This window comes from Odocoileus virginianus, chromosome 6 (genome assembly GCF_023699985.2).
Source record: "Odocoileus virginianus isolate 20LAN1187 ecotype Illinois chromosome 6, Ovbor_1.2, whole genome shotgun sequence".
NCBI classification, from domain to species: Eukaryota; Metazoa; Chordata; class Mammalia; order Artiodactyla; family Cervidae; genus Odocoileus; species Odocoileus virginianus.
In genome coordinates, this window is record NC_069679.1 from 44,250,683 (window position 1) to 44,273,490 (window position 22,808).

The 22,808-nt window shown below is 35.0% G+C and overlaps 1 protein-coding gene across 3 annotated transcripts in view; it reads right to left on the bottom strand.

Moving 5' to 3' along the window:
• The window catches only part of UNC13C (unc-13 homolog C), a 655,668-nt gene that overhangs the window by 3,640 nt on the left and 629,220 nt on the right, over nt 1-22,808 (bottom strand). For all 3 annotated transcript variants that reach the window (XM_070469257.1, XM_070469256.1, XM_070469255.1), the window contains one exon: nt 1,039-1,131. In XM_070469257.1, the coding sequence (XP_070325358.1) occupies nt 1,039-1,131 (93 nt within the window). The remainder of the gene's footprint in view (nt 1-1,038; nt 1,132-22,808) is intronic.

Sequence of the window (22,808 nt, forward strand, 5' to 3'; positions counted from 1 at the left end):
ATAGGATCATAATGTATTGCAGTCTTAAAAATAGTTTCATTTTTTTAAGTCCATCATGGATAGCATTGTAATTCATTATATATTTTCCAACAGAAAATATTTAATTATGTGTAGATTTCATTCAATATTCAACAAATCACTTGCTGCATGTTATAGCAGTTTCCTAATTTCAGGCATCATAAATAATACTTAAGTGAACATTCTTATACATATGTCTTGGTTCATTCTTGGATGATGGTGATGGTAACCCTTAAGGAGGTGTCTTATAATTAAATTTGCTAATTCAGGAGGTTCATAAAACTTCTAGCATTTGGTATACATCAGCAAAATATTTTTTGAAAAATGTTTAACAACACTGGCATATATAGTCATGCCCACTTATCTGTATGCTTATTAATATCATATATAATGTATTGTATACAATAACAGTGTTAGTTTAGGTAGTGAAACTTTGAAATATATTAGAAGGCCATGGTTTTGATTAAGATAGATACTATTTAAAGTGACTGTCCATGATAATATAAAAATAGAACATGGTTCTATTGAGCAAAGTATTAATCATTAAATTACATCTTCAAAATGACCCCTGAATTCAGATTTCATTTTTATAAATAGAGTCAATTGATTCTACCACCCATTAAAAAAAAAAATCAAATCAGTTGTTGGAAATCACATAGAAAAAGTAGGTAGATTATGTGGATAGTAAGAATGTACTGAGTTAACATCTAAAATGTCATTGGTAAGTTGGAGGCAACCACTGCCTCAACCATAGAGAACACAGTCGTACAATTCTGAAATGTAATCATCAATGTATTTAAACTGACTTTTCAAGTAATATAGGTTAAATAGCTATGCTATTAATTTCTTTGTTTAAAATAAAAAGTTTCAGATTCATAAAGGTATTCTAAGCATGCCCTAAAATAATTTAATATCGATTTAAAAAAACAGGGTTTCCAGAAAAAAACATTTTGGATATAATTATTTTTTGAGAGGTTAAATTCTTATAGGCTGTTTGATCTACCTGAACCCAAAATATACCTTTTACAGTGACTTTATGCTCTCCGGTTCCTGGAGTGGCGGTGATGTCCACATGAACAGATATCTGGCCCACTGAATCTTTGGAGGGGCGACCTGCAAATCAGCAAAAGTTTAGTGGCCTGACCTTTCAGACCACTTAATAAGGGACATTGATATTCTGTGCATCGGGGACTTTAAAGTGTGATCGTGAAAACAAATAGTTCTTTTTGTTAACAGCACATAATTGATACTGATACATGTTCACTAAGTTAAATTTGCTATGCAGGTTTGAGTCTTGGGTATAATCATATTTAGCCCATTTAGCTAAACTTTCACACAGTCTTCAGATACCATAAGGCATCCTATTAGTATTACTATTGTTAAAAAGAAAAAAAACAAACTTGAAGTTGCCTTACTCTAGGCACTTAATAAAGCTCTCCTCGTCACTTACGTATGAAGACGTGTCACTGCCCTTCATTCCTTTCGGAAGTGCTCTCTTGAGTGGGCCACGCCAGAGCAGCAAGGATACAGAGACGGCTCTGCAGAGCACCTGCCCGCACGAGGCCCACACTCAGGACCGGGGCGAGCAAGACACACACACTGCTGCACATCGTGTGATGCACTCTAAACAGGTGCGTTTATCATTTGATGATGTACAAAGGAATAATCAACTCCACCCTGATAAAGGTTAGTCAAGGGTTAAGAAAATTGTATTGGAAAGTGCCTGTGATGCCACACCTGGTTCTGTGATGGGAATTTGTGATGCTCTCAAGTCTTGGTTTTCTTATTTGTAAAATAGGGATAACTGCATCAACCTCATATACACACATACACACACCTATTAACGTATCGTCTGTAAACATATACTTTTTTATCTCAAATAGAAACACATACTCTAATTATCCTTTACCTTACCTTTGTCTTTTTACCTAAATATGTATTAAGATCATTCCATTTCCACATATACAAAGCTATGTCCCACTCTTTAATATGGTCTGGAATATCACAACATTAACTGCAAAGTCAAGATTTCCTGAATACTTGCTTAAAAAACAAATCATTAATCTGCTTAAAAATAATGGAAACATTAAAATATTTAAAGTAATATTTAGTCCTTATTCCATTATATGGACATACCACTATTTATCTAAACACTCTTTGGTTGTTTCTAGTCTCTTGCTCTTATGAACTATAATGAATAATTATTTTCATGTTTACAAGTTTATCTATAGTATAATTTCTAGAAATGGTATTTGTCAAATGTAGGTGGAACCTCATTTTGCCCCATAGAGGTTTTAACCATTTGCAATATATATGAGATTAATAAGAATCTTATGGCTAATGACTAAGCTGAAAAGAAGAGATTCTAAGAGACTTCCAGTTTCTAACTTGAGAAAAAAAATCACTGCATTTCAGCCAGAACCTCTTAACAGGATCTGCTGAGAAAACCTGGTTCACCACAGCATCACTCTCGCCCCCACCCTGCCCCACCCATTTGTTACTAAAAGGACTGAAAGACAGAAAGTGATCACTTCGGGCATTAGCCAAGGAGCTGCTCATTGATCTGTGAGCAGTGTTTCCTTTTCCTGAAGTGAAGAAAATTCCAAGAGAAGTACTCCTAAAGTACTTGCTGAAAGTGCCAGCTAGATGAGCATTCATTTTTTAATTGGCTGCCTACTTAGCAGACAGTATGACCTGAGCACGGCCGAGTGGGGGACAGCGAGCCACAGTGTGTGCCGGGACCTCCCTCTCGGCTTAAGGTCACAGTTGCTGAGAAATATGGGAGGCGGCTCCTGGATGGGCTTGAAGTGCCAGTGTTCGGGGACAAGAGAGGGAAAATGTGACCATAGGCTCTGGTTTTATCAGGGACTGTCACCGACATGGTGAAGAGGCAAGCATCTCAAAGGAATGTGTGTGCCCATACACCCAGGTGGGGTGCAGCAGGAAAAAGTGGCCAGGTCTTGAGTCTTGGAAGAGTTCATCAATGCCCTGGGGAACTATTTGAAAATACATTTCACACCAGCTAGTTCTACCAAGCTTGTACTTCCCCTAAGAGAAGCATCTGGAAAAGTTCTACTACTAACTCAGTAGACAGTGACCCTTAGATAGATAATGACTACTAATGGTCACCATTGCAGTTGTTTTTATATTTACTTATTTTTACTTAGAGGATAATTGCCTTACAATATTGTGTTGGTTTAAATAAAGACTGATCTGTCTCTTTTCTCTCTTTCTCTTTTCCTCAATATCATGGAAATTGCCTCCAGGAGAAAGAGGAACAGGGCACATCAGAGAAGCCATGGCTTCCTTCTCCTTTCCTCCTCCTACTGCTAGAGTCACTGTTTTCCTGTTTGTAGAGAGAAAAAGAGAGCTTTTAATCCAATAACTAATTAAAACTTTAATGTGAGCAGAACAAGGTCTTAAAAACCTGAATAACCTTCAACAGTGCAAGTAACTGACATGGTGTGTACCCAGATGTTGATATCAGTAAGGGAGGTACCTATGCAGTAGAAAGTAGGACTCAAGAGGGACTGATAATACTTTTTGGGAAAATAAAATAGTTTGACATCATCCCTAAACTGGTGACATCCTTATGATATGAAGAATAGAATATATCTTGCCATTATTTCAGTCTCCTTTTGTGTATTCCAATTATGCTTTACATTTTTCTTCATGTGAATATTGAACAGTTAAAAAGCTTATTCCTAGTTATTACATCTCATTCTATTTTAAATCAGACCCCTTTTCCATGATATTGGATAACAGGAAGGCTAGTGATATTTGTATATTTTTTTATTCAGTCAACTGAATTTTTAATGAAATATTTTCATGACTCGTTTTGAGTTTTGTTAAGTATATACATGTATTATTTTCAATGAATTGCACTTCTCCTTTCCAGTTTTTATACCTTTTACTATTTGCCTTGGCTAATTTTATTGGCTTATATTTCTAATACTACATGCCGTGACAGTGTTAAAAGTGGATATGCTTGTTATCCTTCATTTGGCTCTCCAGATTCGTTTTTCACCCTTCTCCACTCTGTCCTCTGCCCCTAGATGGACAAGTCAGTGGTCTCTATGCTCTATAGATGATGAGAAGTCCTGGCAAGATATGGGGAAGAGGGAGTAGACCCAGGTCAGATATTTATTTCTTTAGTTTCCTTCCTATGGTGTCACCATTTTGCTGGAAGAATCCTGCAACCAAAAAGCCAACATGGCCCTCATCAACCCTCAGCAGGTGACAGTCTCATTCCTGGTTCTCGGTGCTTTTCCCTCCCTTGTTATTTGTTTCAGTGCAGTTAGTTTACTACTCTTTCTGGTCTCTTTATATCCTGCCCATTTTTTGTCAATAGTTTCTCCACTGAATCTTTTTCAAATAATCTTAATTTGGGTGTGCCATCTGATTCCTTCTGTGAACTTGGCTAATAGAGTTAACATCTTTGATTTGCTCATAACATTAATGGAAATGTCTAGTATTTTTGCAATATTCTTAGGTCTTGAACATTGAGACAATCTTTGTGGGGGATAAGATGTAAAATATGGACATTCACTGTTTAACAACTATTATCATGATGGATTTTTTTCAGGGGAGAAAATGCTTTAAGAGGCTCTTGAAAGTTTAGTTGAAATTCACTTTTTTTTTTTTAGACAGAGAAGCAAGAAATAGCATGTGCCTATATGTGGATGCGTAAAACAGAATGGTGTGTCCTGGAAACTGTGAGGAGTTCAGGATGTATGAAGCATAGATGAAGTAACAATAGGAATGTTAGAGAAAATGTTGGTACTTTGAATGTCATTTAAAAATTGTTAGACATTATCTTGGAGCTACTGAGAAGTCTTTTAAGATTTTGGCTATGGGTGGCATAGTCAAATTTAGGTTTTGAAAGAATTTGTCTCATCTGTGTTAAAGATCATTTTTTATTACTGCAATCCCTTTTGGAAAACCTCCCACTTGCATCCTATTATACCTTGAGTCAAATCCCAAAACCCAGGCCTTTGCTATGATGCTTCTGATGACCTCCTTCATCAGCACTTCTGGTCCACGCTGTCTTTGGCTTAATTTCTTCAAACTTTTCTTTATGTTTTCATCAACTGAAAACAAGTGTTTAGAACATCCTTACTCCACCATCCAATGAAGCTCTGTCCAAACACCTCTACACTAAAATATTTTCAGTTCTTTTTTTACTACTCTAGAAATAATCTGCAGTTATATTTTTGATCTCCTCAAACACCATTATACATAGACCATGATGTTTATGGTGCCCCTTGAGTTATAAGACATGTATAACAAAGTATAAAGTCCCTGGGCAATGAAACCAGACTTCCCTGATCATGAATCTGTCTGTCACACATTAACAGTTTAAAACTGTGAATTTGCATGTCCTTATTTGTAAAGTGTCGATAATCCCATCTACCTGGCAACATTATAATGAGGCTAAAAAAGGATAATTTTGAAAAATATGTAAGATATTATATGCCTTGCATGTAAGAGCTGCTGGTAAATGAATGCAGGTTTATGATAATAATAATTCTTAAGAGTATTCCAAAGTTATTAAATACCTTGAAGATTCATAGAAAATTAGAAAAATCCATTGACACTATAGTTATCTAAATCAAATACTGCTGTAAGACAAAAGCAGAGTGACTAGAGTTTTCCCCAACAACTTTGGAATTCTTAGTTTGGTAAAATTTTCTGGGTTGAGTACACTAGAGATGGAAGGTTTTTAAGAGCCCTCATAGGGGATGTTCTTTCCCACTATGATGTAAAACCTTTTGTTAACCAAGAATTCTGTGAAATGAGTTTTCTTGATTGTTAAAGGTTATATTGTTTGTTTAACTATTGTTGAAATCACAGTAAATGAGAGACAGTGAAAATGCATCCAGGTTGTGTATTTGTCTCTGTTGTTATACTAAAGATCAGAGCCTGCTCAGTATGTGGGTTTGTGATCAAGACTTTTATGGGTGGTCATGTCAGTATTACCATAAGCAGTCATGTAGCAATGGCTGGTTTGTTTGCAGAGTAAACAAGTGATGGTCAGAAAAGTTATTGACTCAACAAGATTGTAAATGAGAAAAGCTTTCCATCAAAGCGCTCACGAGGAGGTGCCATTTCTTCATCTGAGTTCCTAATCAGGAATTTTACCAAGGTAATTTAAAGGTTTTGTGTTGTTATAGAATCTGATTTTTATTAGAAAATATATAAAACTTGAATTCGGAAAATATGTGCTTTTAGTTACGGAGGAGAGATTTTATGCTGTTTGAAAACAACTAACAGCTATAGAAATGTGCCTAAAACTTTTTAAAAAGTACTCTAAATGCATAGGTAAGATTTTCCCTATCCCAAATTGCTGCTTTCTCATCTTCCACTTGCACATCCTAACTCTGTGCCTGTGTGTGTTTTCTAAAAAATTTGAAGGATTCCACTGGTGGGGAAAAAGAACATGTTGAAAACCAAGCTTATGTACTCAGCAATCCCCAAACAATTTTGAGGAAACCCTTGGGTGTAAAGATTTAGCAGAAAACACACATTTCCTTTTTTTTAACAGAAAATGTGAAATTTACTGCTCAATCACGTCAAGCATAGTCTTGAGAGTTGCTTGTTTAATGTGGTACACCCCTAAAAAGTGGAATTAAAAATGTGACAGTTTTCTGACAGTTCTCAGTAGAAGCAACTAGTTTAAAAGGTTTTATTATTATTGTAAGTATTGTTTAATAGTCAGGCTATTCATAATTGTTACATGAGAACTCCGGGTGTGTGCTTCCATGGCCTGGTGTTTCTACCACTCCATAGCACCCATGTTATGCCTAGTATTGTAGATAATTAGGCAGATTTTTTCCTTTATACCTATATTCTATAATGGCAGGAAACCTCTATTAATATTAATAATCCATACTACTTATCTCTAATTCATATAATAAATAACATAATTTTGACACCTATTAAATAGCCAATTTATATTTAGTCACTGATCAAATATGGGAGCAATCCTCATTTTGCACAATTTTTATATTCTGTGAAATGACCAGATTTCAGTTCTTACAGTTTAGTTAAATAACACCCATTTCTCAATGACACGTTCAAATTTCAGTTGTCATGGCCTATTAAACATGTGTCATTGCCTAAAGTACAAACTTTGCCACTAGTAGTTTAGTCCACACATCACCATATAAGTAACTGATAGGTATTATCATCACTGACCACTCACATCACTTCTTTTAAAGTCTGGTGCTTGGTCACTGTGCCCATGTTCAGTTCACACACAACAAATGCATGGTTGTGTTGCTGCCTTGTTTCCTAAACCCATGTGACGTTTTAAAACCTGAATAATCAAAAGAGGGAGCTGGCCAGCCAAGAAAAAAGTGGAACGAAGGAACAAAAAGTAATAACACTGGAGTGAAATTTGTCTAGAATGTAAATGGATTAATAGAAAAAAGTTACTGACCTTGGGAATATTGACATTACTGCCAATGGAGGGACCCGAGAGAGGCAGACAAGAAACTTAATGAAAGTGACCTTATTGACATAAATGAGAAAGATGATGAAGATGTCCCGGTGGAGGTGACATTGAAGAAAAACTTCACATTAAAGGAACTCTGAGATATGTCAGTTACAGTATGGAAAGCAGGAAGGATAAATTGTCAGTGATTGATCCAAACTGTGGAGTGATAATTTGCCAAGGCACAGAAGAGAGGCTCGTTCCTTATATTTATATGATGAGAAGAAAACAGCAAGCACTGTTCACACTACTCTTGATAAGATTTTAAAAAGAAATGAAATGGTTTAATTCTCAGTGTTTCTAATGTTTCCAATTGCAACATATTAAGTAAGTGTTTTACTATTTTTTTTTATTTCCTTATACATTTCATTTCCTTATTCCTGTATTTATAGCTGACAGCAAAAGGTTTTGTTTCTTTTGACAAAATATTTTTATGAATCTTCATAGACTTACAATTTTCTCTACTATTAATCAAGATTGCTTTGAACTGTTTCAGTTTACACAGTTATTCTTATGGTCCTACATTACTGTGCAAAGTGAAAATTGTACATGTTTGAGTTGATTCATTTAATACACTTGTGGTTGCTAAAACTATGGAAGCTGCCTAACTCAGTAAGATATTTTGCAGTAGATATTTTTTCCCATTTGGTGGGGTTGGTTTGCTATAGCCTTGATCTGACCCATCTGACATTTGTGCATGGCAAGATCTGTTGGTTGTCCATCCCAGAATAAAAATGGAATTGAACAAAGCATCTTCAAACTGACGAAAGAATGTATCAATGAAGCAGTTATTTTCCAAAAAGAGAAAAAAAGGCAACATAAGAGATTTTCAATTTTGATGGGATGAAATATGAAAATAATCTAATATGGAGCTTTTTATTCAGCTATTTAACAATTTTATGAGCAATTTTCAACTTAATGAAAATTTAATCAGAGGTTATGCCTGTTACATAATCTTGTCTATTCTAAACCCATAGAAATTAGACTGTTGTGCCTCAAATCAATCAACAGGCTCCTCGAATGTGTCCTTTGTCACCAACATTATTGGATCATGAATACCAACCTCTATCTGGGAATGAGTCATGCTCATATGAGTAAACACTGGCAAAGGGAAGGAGAATTAAAGAACTAATTGCTTTATTTGAAGTTCTCTTTAGAAGAGCAGCTTTTGATAAACTTTTTGATAACAGATCCTGATTACCATAAGATTATGATATAGTATTATATAATCTCCCTAATAGGATGAATCTCTCACTTAACATAAGTTTAGTACATTCTGTGGAGGAGTGAATAATTTTAAAAGCATCTAGTAATGATTATGCCTGTAATGTTTTAAATTGACCATTACCTACAAGTCTCAATTAGTATCCTGTAGGATATTAGATGAAAAATATCATAGCTGCTCCAGCTGTAAACTTTACCAAACTGCTTAAGCCCCTGACAAAGGGGTTAGAATCTGTCCTCAATGGGACTCTGCTGGGAGCCTCAAAAAAGGTGTGGATATAAATCTTGATGTCAAGGCGCTGACTTTATTTTTGTGCACTATTTTGAAGGCTTAACCCTATATTGTGAAACAGATAAATCTGAGAAGAGAAATGGAACCAAGCTATGAAACAATCATGTGGGGGGAAAAATTCCCCCTTAATTTTTAGAAGGACATGTGAACCAAATTTTAAAGTAATTTTTTAATATGATCTCTATTTAAAAAAAAAAAAGAAAGAAAGGTGTGGAGAATTAAGGAGGAATGACCACTCTGGCAGTGCTGTAGTTTAGAATCAGCAGACCTGCCCTACTGCTCCTCCCACCTTCAAGTCTAGGACTCCAGGTGGGAGTAACTCACCTCCGTTCAGGCTGCTAGGTTGTTGGACATCATCCCAGGTGGTGGGACTAGAAGAATCCAGGAAGTGGCTTGACTTAAACCCTGTTCCTCCTCGTATCCCTTCTTGTGCTTTCCTTCTTTGCTCACTCTCTCCATGTCATTTAACATTTATATTTGAAGTAATTTATAGTAATGATAACAATAATGGGTACAATTTTTGACTGCTTGTGTGTGCCAGGCATCGTGCTGAATACTTTAAGGATAAAATCTTGCTCTGATATCACATAAAGGTAGTGTGTACATTTTATACAATGGGTGAAATTGGGCACAGATGTTAGTTGCCTGTCAAAGTCAGTAAATGGAAAACTGAGATTTGACCTCAGATCTCTGACATGCTGTGATGTTCATGAAATAGCTTCTCTCCTACTCGTTCCCCTTCCCCCTTTCCTTTTTTACATCAGAGGAGAAAGTAAACTCTGTCTTGTTGTTGTTAATGGCATTTAAAGTCTTGCTGAACTAAAAGGCAGAAAGGCAGAAATTGAAGACAAGGAACATGCAGAATATGTTCTGTAAATGTTCCTTTCAGGAACATACAGAAAACATCTATATATCTTAAGATTACATTTTTTGTGTGATAATACTTGGCTTTCATTGGCAACTGTTTATGTTAAGTCCCACAGTAATCATTCAAATATCTGTTTAAATTAATATTGTCTTCAGGGACTCTTGTGGTTTCAAAGTTTTCTGTGTTTTATCCTTAAACTTACTGTTAATTGAAGCATTTTTATAGTGCTACTTTATATCACTGAGTTTCCACGGCTACAGCATCCTTAAAGTATTGCTAAAAAATTAATCAGTGATTACTAAAATTTGAAATGTGTCAAATCCTAGAAGTAGTTACTAAAAGTTTAGTTATCCTAAACTGAAATATTTTAATATTGAAAAATATATAGTTTTAATGTTAGAAATAGTGTTGTTCTTGAAACTATTTGAGTATTGACTTTGTTTTAGAGGTAAGGGAGTTGAGCCTAAGTGTCTCATACAAATTTCCATAGCTGGGCAGCATCAGTGGTAGGTCTCCTTATTTTCATTGAAGTTCTCTTTCCACGAACAAACTAGCTTGTCTCTAAAAAGGTCTTTTGGAATTCACACAATGGGACAGACTGTCAATGAATAGTAAAATTTGGCAAGTAGGTAGGATGTGGATATGACAATCAGTGTTTTTTTTTTCCGAAGTGGAAACTCAGAAGTGGCAAAAATCAGAAAACTAAAATTTCAGTTCTGACTAGTGACTAAGAATTATTTCTAATCATTATCTGTGTCACTAGATCTGTTAGCATCTCTCTTTTAAGATCTATTCATTAGCATCATGACTGCTAGCAAACACTACTACCTGGGGGAGAATCAGATGAAAAAGATTACTCCCATACAGTAGTAGGCAGTATGTATTCACACCATGGAAATCACTGTTGGCAAAAGAGATGAAAATAAGATCCATTTTTAGGGATGAGAGCTTTAGGCATATCTTTTCTTCTTGGTAGTCACTGACATCAATAAACATAATAGTAGAAACAGCTAGGTTAGATAAGGCTAGGGGCTATGCACTGCACCCCACCCCCCAGCTTCAAATGCTTGGATCTATCTGTAACCAAAGATTTTTGGAAAGTGGCTAAGGGTAATCCAGTTTACCTGAAATGTATGACCTGAATGGATCTTCTTATTTGAAAATAAGCCAAAGAATTGATGCTTTTGAACTGTGGTGTTGGAGAAGACTCTTGAGAGTTTCTTGGATTGCAAGGAGATCAAACCAGTCAATCCTAAAGGAAATCAGTGCCAAATATTCATTGGAAGGACTGATGCTGAAGCTGAAACTCCAACACTTTGGCCATCTGATACGAAGAACTGACTCATTGGAAAAGACCCCAATGCTGGGAAAGATTGAAGGCAGGAGGAGAAGGGGACGACAGAGGATGAGAGGGTTGGATGGCATCACTAAATCAATGGACATGAGTTTGAGCAAGCTTCTGGAGTTGGTGATGGACAGGGAAGCCTGGCATGCAGCAGTCCATGGGGTTGCAAAGAGCTGGATATGACTGAGCGACTGAACTGAACTGAAATGGAACATATAAAGGGTTTCCCTGGTGGCTCAGATGGAAAGAATCTGTCTGCAACGCAGGGGGCCCAGGCTTGATCCCTGGGTTGAAAAGATCCCCTGGAAGAGGGTATGACACCCACTCTAGTATTCTTGCCTAGAGAATTCCATGGACTTAGGAGCCTGGTGGGGTACAGTCCATGGGGTCGCAAAGAGTCAGACATAATTGAGCGACTAAGCACGCTAAGGGACTTCAGGAAAATAATTCCTACAACACAAGGTAACAATACCTCAAGGATTCAGGTGAAAGCATACTGCTGAAAATGATGCTCCTGAAGAGACCATGGATAATCAAATGTATAAGAAAAGCATATTTCTTGAGCTTAAAAACAGCTCTGAACTTTTTAAAGAATTCAATTTGTTTTAGGAAAATTGAAAAGCACAAACTATACACATATATGTCCAGGTAAAAAGAGAAGAAATTGAGGAGAAGGAGAGAAAGAGAAAAGAGGAGTAGCAGGAAGAGAAAAGAGGGAATTGGAGGAAGAAGAACTGTATCCAAGAAGAAAAATGCAAAGAATTTCAGCTGGCCTATATTTTTCCTCACAAAATAAACATCAGAAGGAAATGAGCAATGGCAATAAAGTTATGAGGGAGAGTGTCTATGCTCACAGAATTTTAAATCTAGGAAAGTTGTTTCTCATGTAAGAATGAAACAAAAAGTAATTTTCAAAAATTCAAGAGCTAAGAAAATTTATTTTACACACACACACAGTTTCTTCACAGAATATGACTTGGAGACATATTTCAGCCAAAAGAACCTCAGACTGGGGAAGCTGTGTTGTAGGAAGCATGTCACTGAGCAATAGCACCATTTAAACTATCAGGTGGATATCAGATAGATACACCTCCTTTATTAGATTTGAATTTATCAGAATAAGCATAGTCTTAATTTTAAATTCCCAGTGTCTAGCTCTGTATGTGCATAGTGAAGGAGCTTCATGAGAGACAAAACAGAAATTTGGATAATGTGTGTATTGAACAGGAAGGTAAGTGTTAGGAAGGGATGAACTGTTTAATGGAAAAGTAAACTTGTTTTCTAGGTTTTAGTGTTTTAGTGTTGTGTAAGTGAATCAACATAATAAATGGCAATGGCAACGTAATAAAATTATAGGAATACTTAATGTATTGGGTTGCCAAAAAAATGTTTGTTCAGGTTTCCCGTAACATCTTATGGAAAGATCTGAGCAAACTTTATAGTCAACCCAATAGATTTTCTTTATCAAATAAACAGGTATTGATCTATGTCTGGCTTCTGTTACACAGAAGTATTCTCTCAATACAGTAGCTACAGAGGCAAGTTACTCTCTTTGCAGGAAAAATGTGCAAATAGCTGAAAACAACTGATGTGAATGGATGACTGCTGCTGCTGCTGTCGCCTGAGTTGCGCCCGACTCTGTGCGACCCCATGGACTGCCGCCTGCCTGGCTCCTCTGTCCGCGGGATTCTCCAGGCAGGAGTGCTGGAGTGGGTTGCCATGCTCTCCTTCAGGCGTGGGAGGACCCTTCAGGGGATCTTCCCAGCCCAGGGATCGAACCCAGGTCTCCTGCACTGCAGGCAGATTCTTTACCACTGAGTCACCAGGGAAGCCCGAATAGATGACTATGGAGTTTAAATTTGCTCTGTAGCAGCTCATGGCAATTCCCTAATTATAGAGGTTCTGAGAGTTTGTGGTTGTGGGTATTCAGTTCAGTTCAGTCACTCAATCGTGTCCAACTCTTTGCGACCCCATGGACTGCAGCATGCCAGGCTTCCCTGTCCATCACCAACTCTCGGAGCTTACTCAAACTCATGTCCATTGAGTCGGTGATGCCATCCAACCATCTCATTGTCTGTCATCCCCTTCTCCTCACAAATCTTACCTTGAGTAAAATTTCAAATACTTTTAGAGATTTTATATGTATTTCGCAAAATTTATATGTAAGTATTCTGTTTTATTCCTATTTTAAATGGATTTCTATTTTATTCTAGTTAGCTATTAATTGTGTAAAGTTATGCTGCTGACTTTGTATACTGATTTTATAGTGAATAATCTAATGGAAAATTCTTATTAGTCCCAGTAGTTTCGCTATAGATTTCCCTATGCTTTCTATGGAAGTAATTGTGTTGTCTACATATAAGGACTTTGGTTTTTCTTTTTCAATTCTATTGTTTCTGAATAAAAGACAAGATAATAATCTTCATAGCTAGTTTTATATATAACAGACAAAACATGGGTAGTATAAGAAGAAAACCTAACTAAACCAATTTATACATATAATTACAGAAATTCTCAATGAAATATTGATAAAAATACAACCCTATCACAGAGTAGGGTTTATCTTAACAAGAAATGGTGTTTTAAGTATTCTAATAAATATCACTAATATCTAATAAATATATAATATCTCATAAATTCTGAAACAGCATTTGATAAATTTCAGTGCCCATTCATGATAAAATCTTAGTTATTCAGATTTGAAGGATGGTTCCTAGCTATGATAAAGAACATTTCTTTTAAAACAACAACTGAATCATTAGAAATTCCCTTTCAAAACTGAAAACAGAATAAGACTATACAAAATAAGAATAAACACAAGGTCTGAAAGTTTATATAAAGGCAATGATTAAAAACAGGAAATATAATAAAGTTTCTGGAAATGGTGACATTAATTTTTTTGTAATAACTAAAATAACACTTGACAAATTGAAAAGAGTGTTCCTTGAAAGATTAAAACATAACAAACAAAGTTACATGATTTTGGATGACAATATATTATTCTCAACGCAGCCAGAAAAAACAATAAAAAGGTATATACTGAAATAAAGTTAATTAAAATGTGATAAAACAAAAATGTGATTTAGGCACAAAACAATGAATAAAGTTTCAAGTTAAGATAAAATGCCTTAAGGATATCACTTATTTGGATATTTAGTTATGGATGTACTGCAATTTTCATCAAAATCCCAAATACTTAATTTTTTTTTACAACTCAAAGCTAATTTGAGAAGTAATGACAATAGAAACTAAGGACTTACTAAAAACAGAACTTATTAAAAGTCACTAAGAACTTTTAAAAACACTCAATGAATAACTAAGGACTTTAAAAAGAGAGAAATGAAAATATATTATTCTCATATATATTAAAATGCTTTCTTAAGCAACAATAAATAGATGAGTCTAATCCTGGGCTACAAATTGGTCAAACAGAAAAAGGAGAAAAGGTCCAGAAACAGAATTCCAACAAATTTAAGATACAATGGCAAAAGAATTATCAGTGGGACAGGGCAGAATTATTTAATAATTGGTGGGAGAATCAGTTACTATTTGGAGAAAAGCTGTATAGCCTTATTATATATCATATACTGAAAACAAATTTTGATAAATTAATAAGTTTAAATTGAAAAATCCAACTGAAAAAAGAAAATATAGATGAATTTTATTTGATATTTACATGTGGAAGTCTCCACAGGCTTAAAATTAAGGATATAAATCACAAAGGCAAACATCTGAAAATATTTGTAGGTCAAAAGACATCCTATGCATGTAATCAGTTGAGTGAAAAATATTTGCAACAAATGATATAGAGGGTTGCTATCTTTAATGAATGAAAGAAACACAAATTGATAAACTCAAAAGCACCATTAAAAATGAAAAAAGGTTACAGACAATTCACAAAAAGAGAAATTCATCTAGTTAATAAATATTGAAAATATTTATTTTTGTAATTGAATTAATTATATTACCTAATATATTAACAAACACTTTAAAAAACCACCACCTTGTACTAGAGATTTTGTGGAAAAGTCCAATACTCTAATCAACTTTTCATTGGAACAAATTTATAGTTGGAAAGCTACTTGGGTATTACATGCCTTCTACTTATTCAGAACTTTGGATTTCATAATTCTGTCTTTGGAATTCTATTGAAAATGTAATTCTAAATAAAAAAGAAGTTTACCTGGAAATTTTTTAGTAAATTTTTAGTATTTTAAATTTACTTAAAATATTGACTTAAAATAAGAAGTAAACTTAAGTATTTTGTAATTTTGAAATATATAAATTATGAACTATATAATTGGATATAAGCATGACATATTGACAAGAAGTTATATAAAATACTTATGTAGGAATGCTATATGAAAGGGATACATATTTCATATAAAGCTTCTGAAGTATTTAAAATAAGGATACAATGAAGTTGCAGGAAAATATATCAAAAGTTTAGTAAATTATAAATTTTTTGCTTTTTCAAGTTCTGTATTTCCTATTCTCCAATATGTATCTATTATTTTTATAATCAAAACAGAAGAAACTAGTTAATGTTTTAAAACTTGTGTCAATAAATTTTTATTTCATATTGGCTAAAACACAAAATTTATCAATAAATAGGAATTTTTCACTACTGATTATAGAGGTTGAAACAGTATATCCATATATTTTTGCAGAAGAGTTTGATAATGAGATTAAAAGTAACTTAACCTTTCAGGATCCTACCAGTTCCCCCAGAGATTAACTCAGAAATACTTAAAAAAAAAAACTCAACCAGCCTATGCATCAACCTTCTGACTTCTTTAGATGTTATCTTATTCCTCATATTTAATTATGAAATTTCTTGAATGTACCATTCATATTTAATCACTCATTTACAATCAAGTTTTAAATCATCTCTTGTCATCTTACAGCAAACTCTACTGGAAATTTTGAGAGTCCCCAGTGATCTCGCTTTAAACTATGTAAATACATATACTTTTCCAGTTCTGTGCCATTTTTCCATGTCTTTAGCTTTGACATGGTTGATTACCTCCTTGTAGTCTTATCCCCCTTGGCTTCCTTCATTGTCTACTTTCTTGATTCACTGTTTGCTTCTCTGGTTCAGTCCTTTTCTGCCATCTTTGTAGCCACCTTCTTCTTTCAGTTTTTTGTTATGGGTCATTCCCCAGTATCACCCTGTGGCTCTCTGCTCTCTTTTCTTATTACCCTTTCTCTATAGTTTTATAGTTTCAGCTTTCATCTTTATTAAACTTAAAAATTTTATTTCTAGTCCTTATCCTCATCTTCCAAATGAACTCCATTTCTAATTGTCTAACGGATATCCTTGCTAGATGTTTTCCCTCTAGTTTAATCTCATCAACTCTAAAAGCTAACATATGGTGTTCTCAACCTACTTCAGTTCTCAGCATCCTCGTTTCCAACCAGATGACACTATTCTTTCTGCTATCCAAGTTCAAATCATTCAAAACCTCATGAAACTTACCCTTTCTGCTTTATTTGCTGATCCTAACCAATAAATTCATCTTGTTCATCATTCATAACAGAGTTTGATTCAAACTGTACTTCAGTATTCCAGCCCCTTAGTCTGGAACCTCATCACCAAATCTAGATATATCCGTCACCTTCCAAAAAAACATTGTGCTTTCATACACTTCTATTATATTTTATATCACTTAGCAGGACAAAATTTCCCAGCATACAGATTTCATCTTACTACTCTTCTTCTCCTACAACCAAAGGTTCCTGTTGTTTTGACAGGAAATTCCAAATTCCCTGAGTAACTCTTGGCTTTAGAAATACTGCCTCCATCAATTATGATCAAATTCACCCCACACTAACTCAGCAATATCCCTTTCTGCAAGCCTTCCATATACTTAAGTACTACCCTCCATCCAAGCTCCTACCCTCCATCCAAGCTCTGCCATCTCTCTATGGCTTTCCCAATCACTCCAGCCTACACTGTTGACTCTCACTTTCAGCCACTTCCCTGTTCTTATCCATACCACCCTTTTTGCCACTTAATATTCTGCCTCATTTTGTACCCTTGTGTTTATTCTACTGACTGAACTTTATTACATCATGAAATTACACCAAGATTTAGATAGTTTCAATTAAAAATTTTAAAAAAATTTAAAAATTTAAAAAATTTAAAAAAAATTTAAAAAGTTTAAAAAGTTTAAATTAAAAAAACTAATTATCTAAAAATTTTAATAATATCCACACTTAATATTCTGCCTCACTTTGTACCCTTGTGTTTATTCTACTGTCTGAACTTTATTACATCATGCAATTACACCAAGATTTAGATAGTTTCAATTAAAAATTAAAAAATTAAAAACATTAAAAAAATAAAAAAAATTTTAAAAGTTTAAATTAAAAAAAACTGTATCTAAAAATTTTAATAATATCCACACTTGGCAAAGCTGGCAGGATAACTAATATAAAAATTAACTGGAAAGCAAGTTTTGGAGATGATGTGCATAGAAGGAATCCAGGCCACATTCCTTAGATTTGAATTCAGGATCTACCACATATTAGCTGGGGACTTTGGTTAAGTTACTGAACCTCTTTGTGCTTCAGTTCCCTCATCTGTAAAATAGAATCTGCCTCACTCAATTGTTGTAAAGATTAAATGTTATTTAATGCTTACAGAACTTACAGAAGCACTTGACATATAGAAAGTCCTCTGTATTATTATTGTTTATTAGAATATTAAATCACTTCTTTTGACATAGCAATTTCTTTCCTATGAATCTGTCACACAGAAATATTTGTATAAATACACAAGGAAGTGCATGACTAAAGATTTCATGTAAACATTTTTATAATGGCTAAAAAAATTAGAAGCAACCTATATGTTTATAAGTAATAAAATAGTACACCATCATCTATTTATGTGATATTATTAATCCATTCTAAAGGAGGGAAGTCTGTATATAAGACATGAAAAGATGTGTATGAAAAATCAAATAACACAATAGTATGCACATCACCCAGTTTTGAGGGGGAGAAAGAAGAAAGTAAGTTTTATATGTGCATAATTAAAAGGTCTGGGAGAATAAACATAAAAGTGCACACAGGAGGGGTGGAGTTGGCTGAGTATATGTGTTAGCTTTTCCATCATACTGATTTGTTCTCAATGAGAATCTATCACTTGCTAATTAAAGTGTTTAAATATATAAAAAATAATCAGAACAGTAGAGCAGGAAAGCACAGATGGTGAGTTCAATTCACTGATTTAAACCCTGGCTCTCCTTACATACTTTACTGATGTGGCTGCCATTTTGACCAGGATGTTACCCACCCCACCAGGCAGATATCATGAACAAATGGCTGAAGACAGCATGTGAGCAAGTAATGAAAGTGCTGAGAGGAAGGCTGGTAATGTGCAATTGACGGGTAGATGGAGTGGTGTCCACAGAGATCTGCTAATAGGTACCTAGATGACAGCAGAAGACAGTACTGACTTCTTTAGGGTAATCAGTCAAGAATGCTCACCCAGCAGAATATTCTCAGGAAGCAGCAGTAAAAGGCATTAAAAAAAAAATCAGTTTTGTTATGGACAAGAATGAAAACAGATCCAAGAGATAACCACAGTAGTAGCTCCTAGGTTCAGAGTATATAGCTGAGAGATCATTTAATATAATAGACTTCCTTGCAGGTCCAAAGGTTAAAGAACTGGAGGCCAGTGTTTTAATAGGAAAAGGTAACTCTTCCCATTACTTAGAGGAGGCTACTCTGCAGGAGGTGGGTGTACACAAATGAACTCCTCTGCAGAAAAGGCGCCAGCGCTCAGTAATATATTGCTCTGACCTTTTCATCAAGAACTGGTCTAATGTAATGCAATGCAGTGAGACAGTATAACAAAATGGACAGAATTGTAATGGGCAGAATGAATAACATTTCAGAAAAGAAATAGACTAGATATGGTTCTATTTCTTAGCAAGTACAGTAAACGTAGTTAGAGTTCTTAAATACAGAAAACCTGTGTTTTCTTTTTTCCTTTTCTTTATTTACTTTAGTCTGTTTTGCTTGCTGATCATTTTACGGCACTGAATAAGACTATGAAATATGGATATATAAATATTGAGTTACTGTGTAGAATTTAAAAAACAAATGAATTAAACATGATTTCTTCATTTGGTCACTAATTTATTAAACCTGCCACTTTGCTAGGTGTTGGTGGGAGCAAAAACCCACGAAATGAGTGCACTGCACTTTCTAGTTATAGAGAAGTGGAAAAAAAATAGTTACCTAAAAACTCTACTTGAAGATTCCTGTAATTTTTATTCTGAATTTGTAATTAGAAAGATTTGGGTTTGACTTTGGGCTTCCTTGTTTATTAGCTTTGGCACTGGGTGATCACTTTTGCATCTCTGAGACTGTTTCTTTTTCTGTGGAGCTAAAATAATCACATCTCATTCGCCAGATGAAACGGAAAAAATGAGTTAACACTGGCCAAACTTACCGTCTAACATGTTAGGTGCTTATGAATGTTAATTCCTTTCTTTACATTTTTTCTATTTTGAATAAGATCTACTTTATTTTCTTAAATCCATTTTATATTTATAGCAAATATCAATATATCTTGTTTTAAAGGAAATTATCTTGACTATATTAATTTGATTTTAGTTTTGACTGACCTAAGCCTTAGATTAATTAAGAAGAATTATTTACATATATACTCTATTAATGCTTATATTCTTGGTAAGCCTTGAACTTACTAATTTGACAACTGAAGAGATATTGGCACTTTTCCCCCGAGAGAATAAATGCTTTTGAGAAGATTTTATGCTTTGAAGTAAACACACATAAAAATACAAAATCAACTATTTGTCTGAAACCATCAGGAAAAAACAAAGGGGCTCAGAAGCAATTCCATGACTATTCTTTATAATTGCCACCAGTCTAACAACTTCATAAGTTCCAAAAATGCTGAGAAACTCCATGGTAAGGTAGAGAATGGAAAATTACTTTTCTTTTTAAAGGAAACGTTGTATCCTACCCTGAAAAAGGGGCAGACATGCATGGAGAAACACAGAGAAGAGACAGAGTTCTGAAGGCATTTATACTAGCTTCCAGTAATTTCCTTGGTCTGATATCTCCCTGCACCTTGTGGCTCAGTTCTCACCACAGAATTGCCAGCAGTTTTACAATTCATTTCCCTCTTTGTTTAAATTATTTAAAATTAGTCCTCTGTCAGTGCCTAACACTGACTGAATTCACACTGCAAAATTTGCCATAGAACTGAATACCACTGCCCTAAAAAAAGTCAAGTTCCATGTATTATATTTTCAAGTTAAAAAAAGAAAAGTAAATGCAGGATTTGAAGCTGAGGTCAAATGCCATTTTCCTACAGGAAGCCCTCCACCAGCAAATAATCTCTCCTTTGATATAACTTTTGTTTATGATCTACTTAAAAATTTTAGTATTTTCTATTCTGATTACAGTTATTTGTATACAAAATACACATACTTCCAATTAAGTAAACTATAAACTTCTTTAGCATGGGGATTTTGATAGGTGACTGTGTGTGACCACCAGGCCTACCCCAGCCCTGCAAACTACATGGGACTTCAGTAATGCAGCACACAGAGGGCATGGGAATAGTCTCTGGAGTATCTTATTATAACCTAAAGTGGAAAATAATTTGAAATACACACACACACATCCATATATAAACATATAACAGGGATTGAACCCAAATCTCTTATGTATCCTGTATTGGCAGGTGGGTTCCTTACCACTAGTGCCACCCGAGTAGCCCATATATAAAACTGAATCACTTTTCTGTATGCTTTGAACTAACACAATATTATAAATAAACTTTACTTGAATTAAAAAAAAAAGATATAGAACTAGAGCTTATTCTGGGGGAATCAGGAAGTCAGAAGAAGGGGAAGCCCTTAGGATAAAGATAAAAGTGATCCCCCAAAACTTCTACCACCCTAGTCAAGTGTAAAGTGTCTACAAGCAAGTATGCAACTAAACTCAGAGTTGTAGCTGCTATTTTTTTTCTGGTACAAAAGTACATGCAATTGAAAACTCTTAGTTGCTTTTCTTAATTGAAAAATAACTGAAAGTAACCAAGTGTTAGATGTATGGTTAACTACAGCTTAGCCTATGGTAGGAAATGATGCATTCTTTAAAATTGATCCTTTCAAAGAGTTTTCAATGACAACTGAAGTTTTGTATCATGTTACTGGCAAAAGCAGGCCACCAGATGATATACAGTGTGGTATTTACAATGTCAGGGCATGAATGACAATGGGGCCAGCCAGTCCAGTGTAGGATTAAGAAAAGACCAACTCTATGAAGAGATGTGCAGAGGTCTCAGATCAATGAGCTGAGGTTTGTTAAAGCATCAGAAGCAAATCAAAGGTCTGGAAACCTGGGAATCAGGTGTCTGTGTGCTAAGAGATCAAAGGACCTGTGAATAAGTGGGAAAGAACACTTGGAACTTGGTAATAAAGATAGTCAGAACACTGTATTTAGTAAGTCAGGTAGAAAATAAAACCATGCTCAGGAGTGAGCTTTCAACAAAGTCTATTTAAACAGAGAATTTCTTTGTGTCATTACCATTTATGTGTGAAGGAGTTTGGGGGTGAGAATGGCTATAGATCTGGACTGAAATATTAGCAAAAGAAGTGACTTTGTGTGTATGGCTAAGAATGAGTTCAGAGCTACAAATAGGGTTCTGGCAGCAATTTAACTGTGGAATGACCAAAAAAAAAAAAAAAAAAAACAGATAAAAATCTCTCAATATACAGAATAAGCATGTTTTCCCAAAGTTGCTAGTAAAGTGATTTTATGAATATCAAGTAGTTTTCTAATTAAAACACAAAGATCTATTGTTTCAAAGATACATTCCATATGAAAAAAAATCATACTAGAATTCTGGGAAGATGGCTCAGAATAGTCAGCCTAATTTTTGAATCTTCCTATGTCCACAAAAGGACTTACAGAGAAACCACTTGGTGAAACCAGAAGACCAAGGAAAGCATTTACCATATAACGAGTGCCATGGGAGCCCCGAATCCCTAACCATGAGCATGCAGGAGTGACCACCAACAGACACCAGGCTTTTGTGTAATTGATGCCTGTTTGGAAGAGAAGCAGGGGGACATCTGACAGATTTGAGAACCAGAGAGCTCCAGAATATCCAATGGGTACTCACTGGACAGTCCCGAGGGCCAATTTGAGATAGCAGCTGGGGCCTGGGGCGGGGGTGGGGGTGCCCCAATCCAAGAACAGGGGAGTACACAGAGAACAGAGTGAGGACTGAAGGGTCAGGGGTACCCCAGCCTCTGTGCAAAGAGTCTACACTCATTCTATCTACTGCTTTGTCTAAGGCGTGGGGCTTGAGTCTAGTCAAGCCTCTGGACCCAGTGGCTGATATGCAGGAACACAGGAGAATATGCTGAATCACACTGCACATCTTCAATTGGGAAAATCCAAACGGTGGGTGGGAGAATATAATTGAGCAACCCATGTTCTTCAAAAGATAAATTCTAAAGAAAAAAGATGGAGGAGGAATTTACAAATCAAAGGGACTTAAAAGGCATCCAAA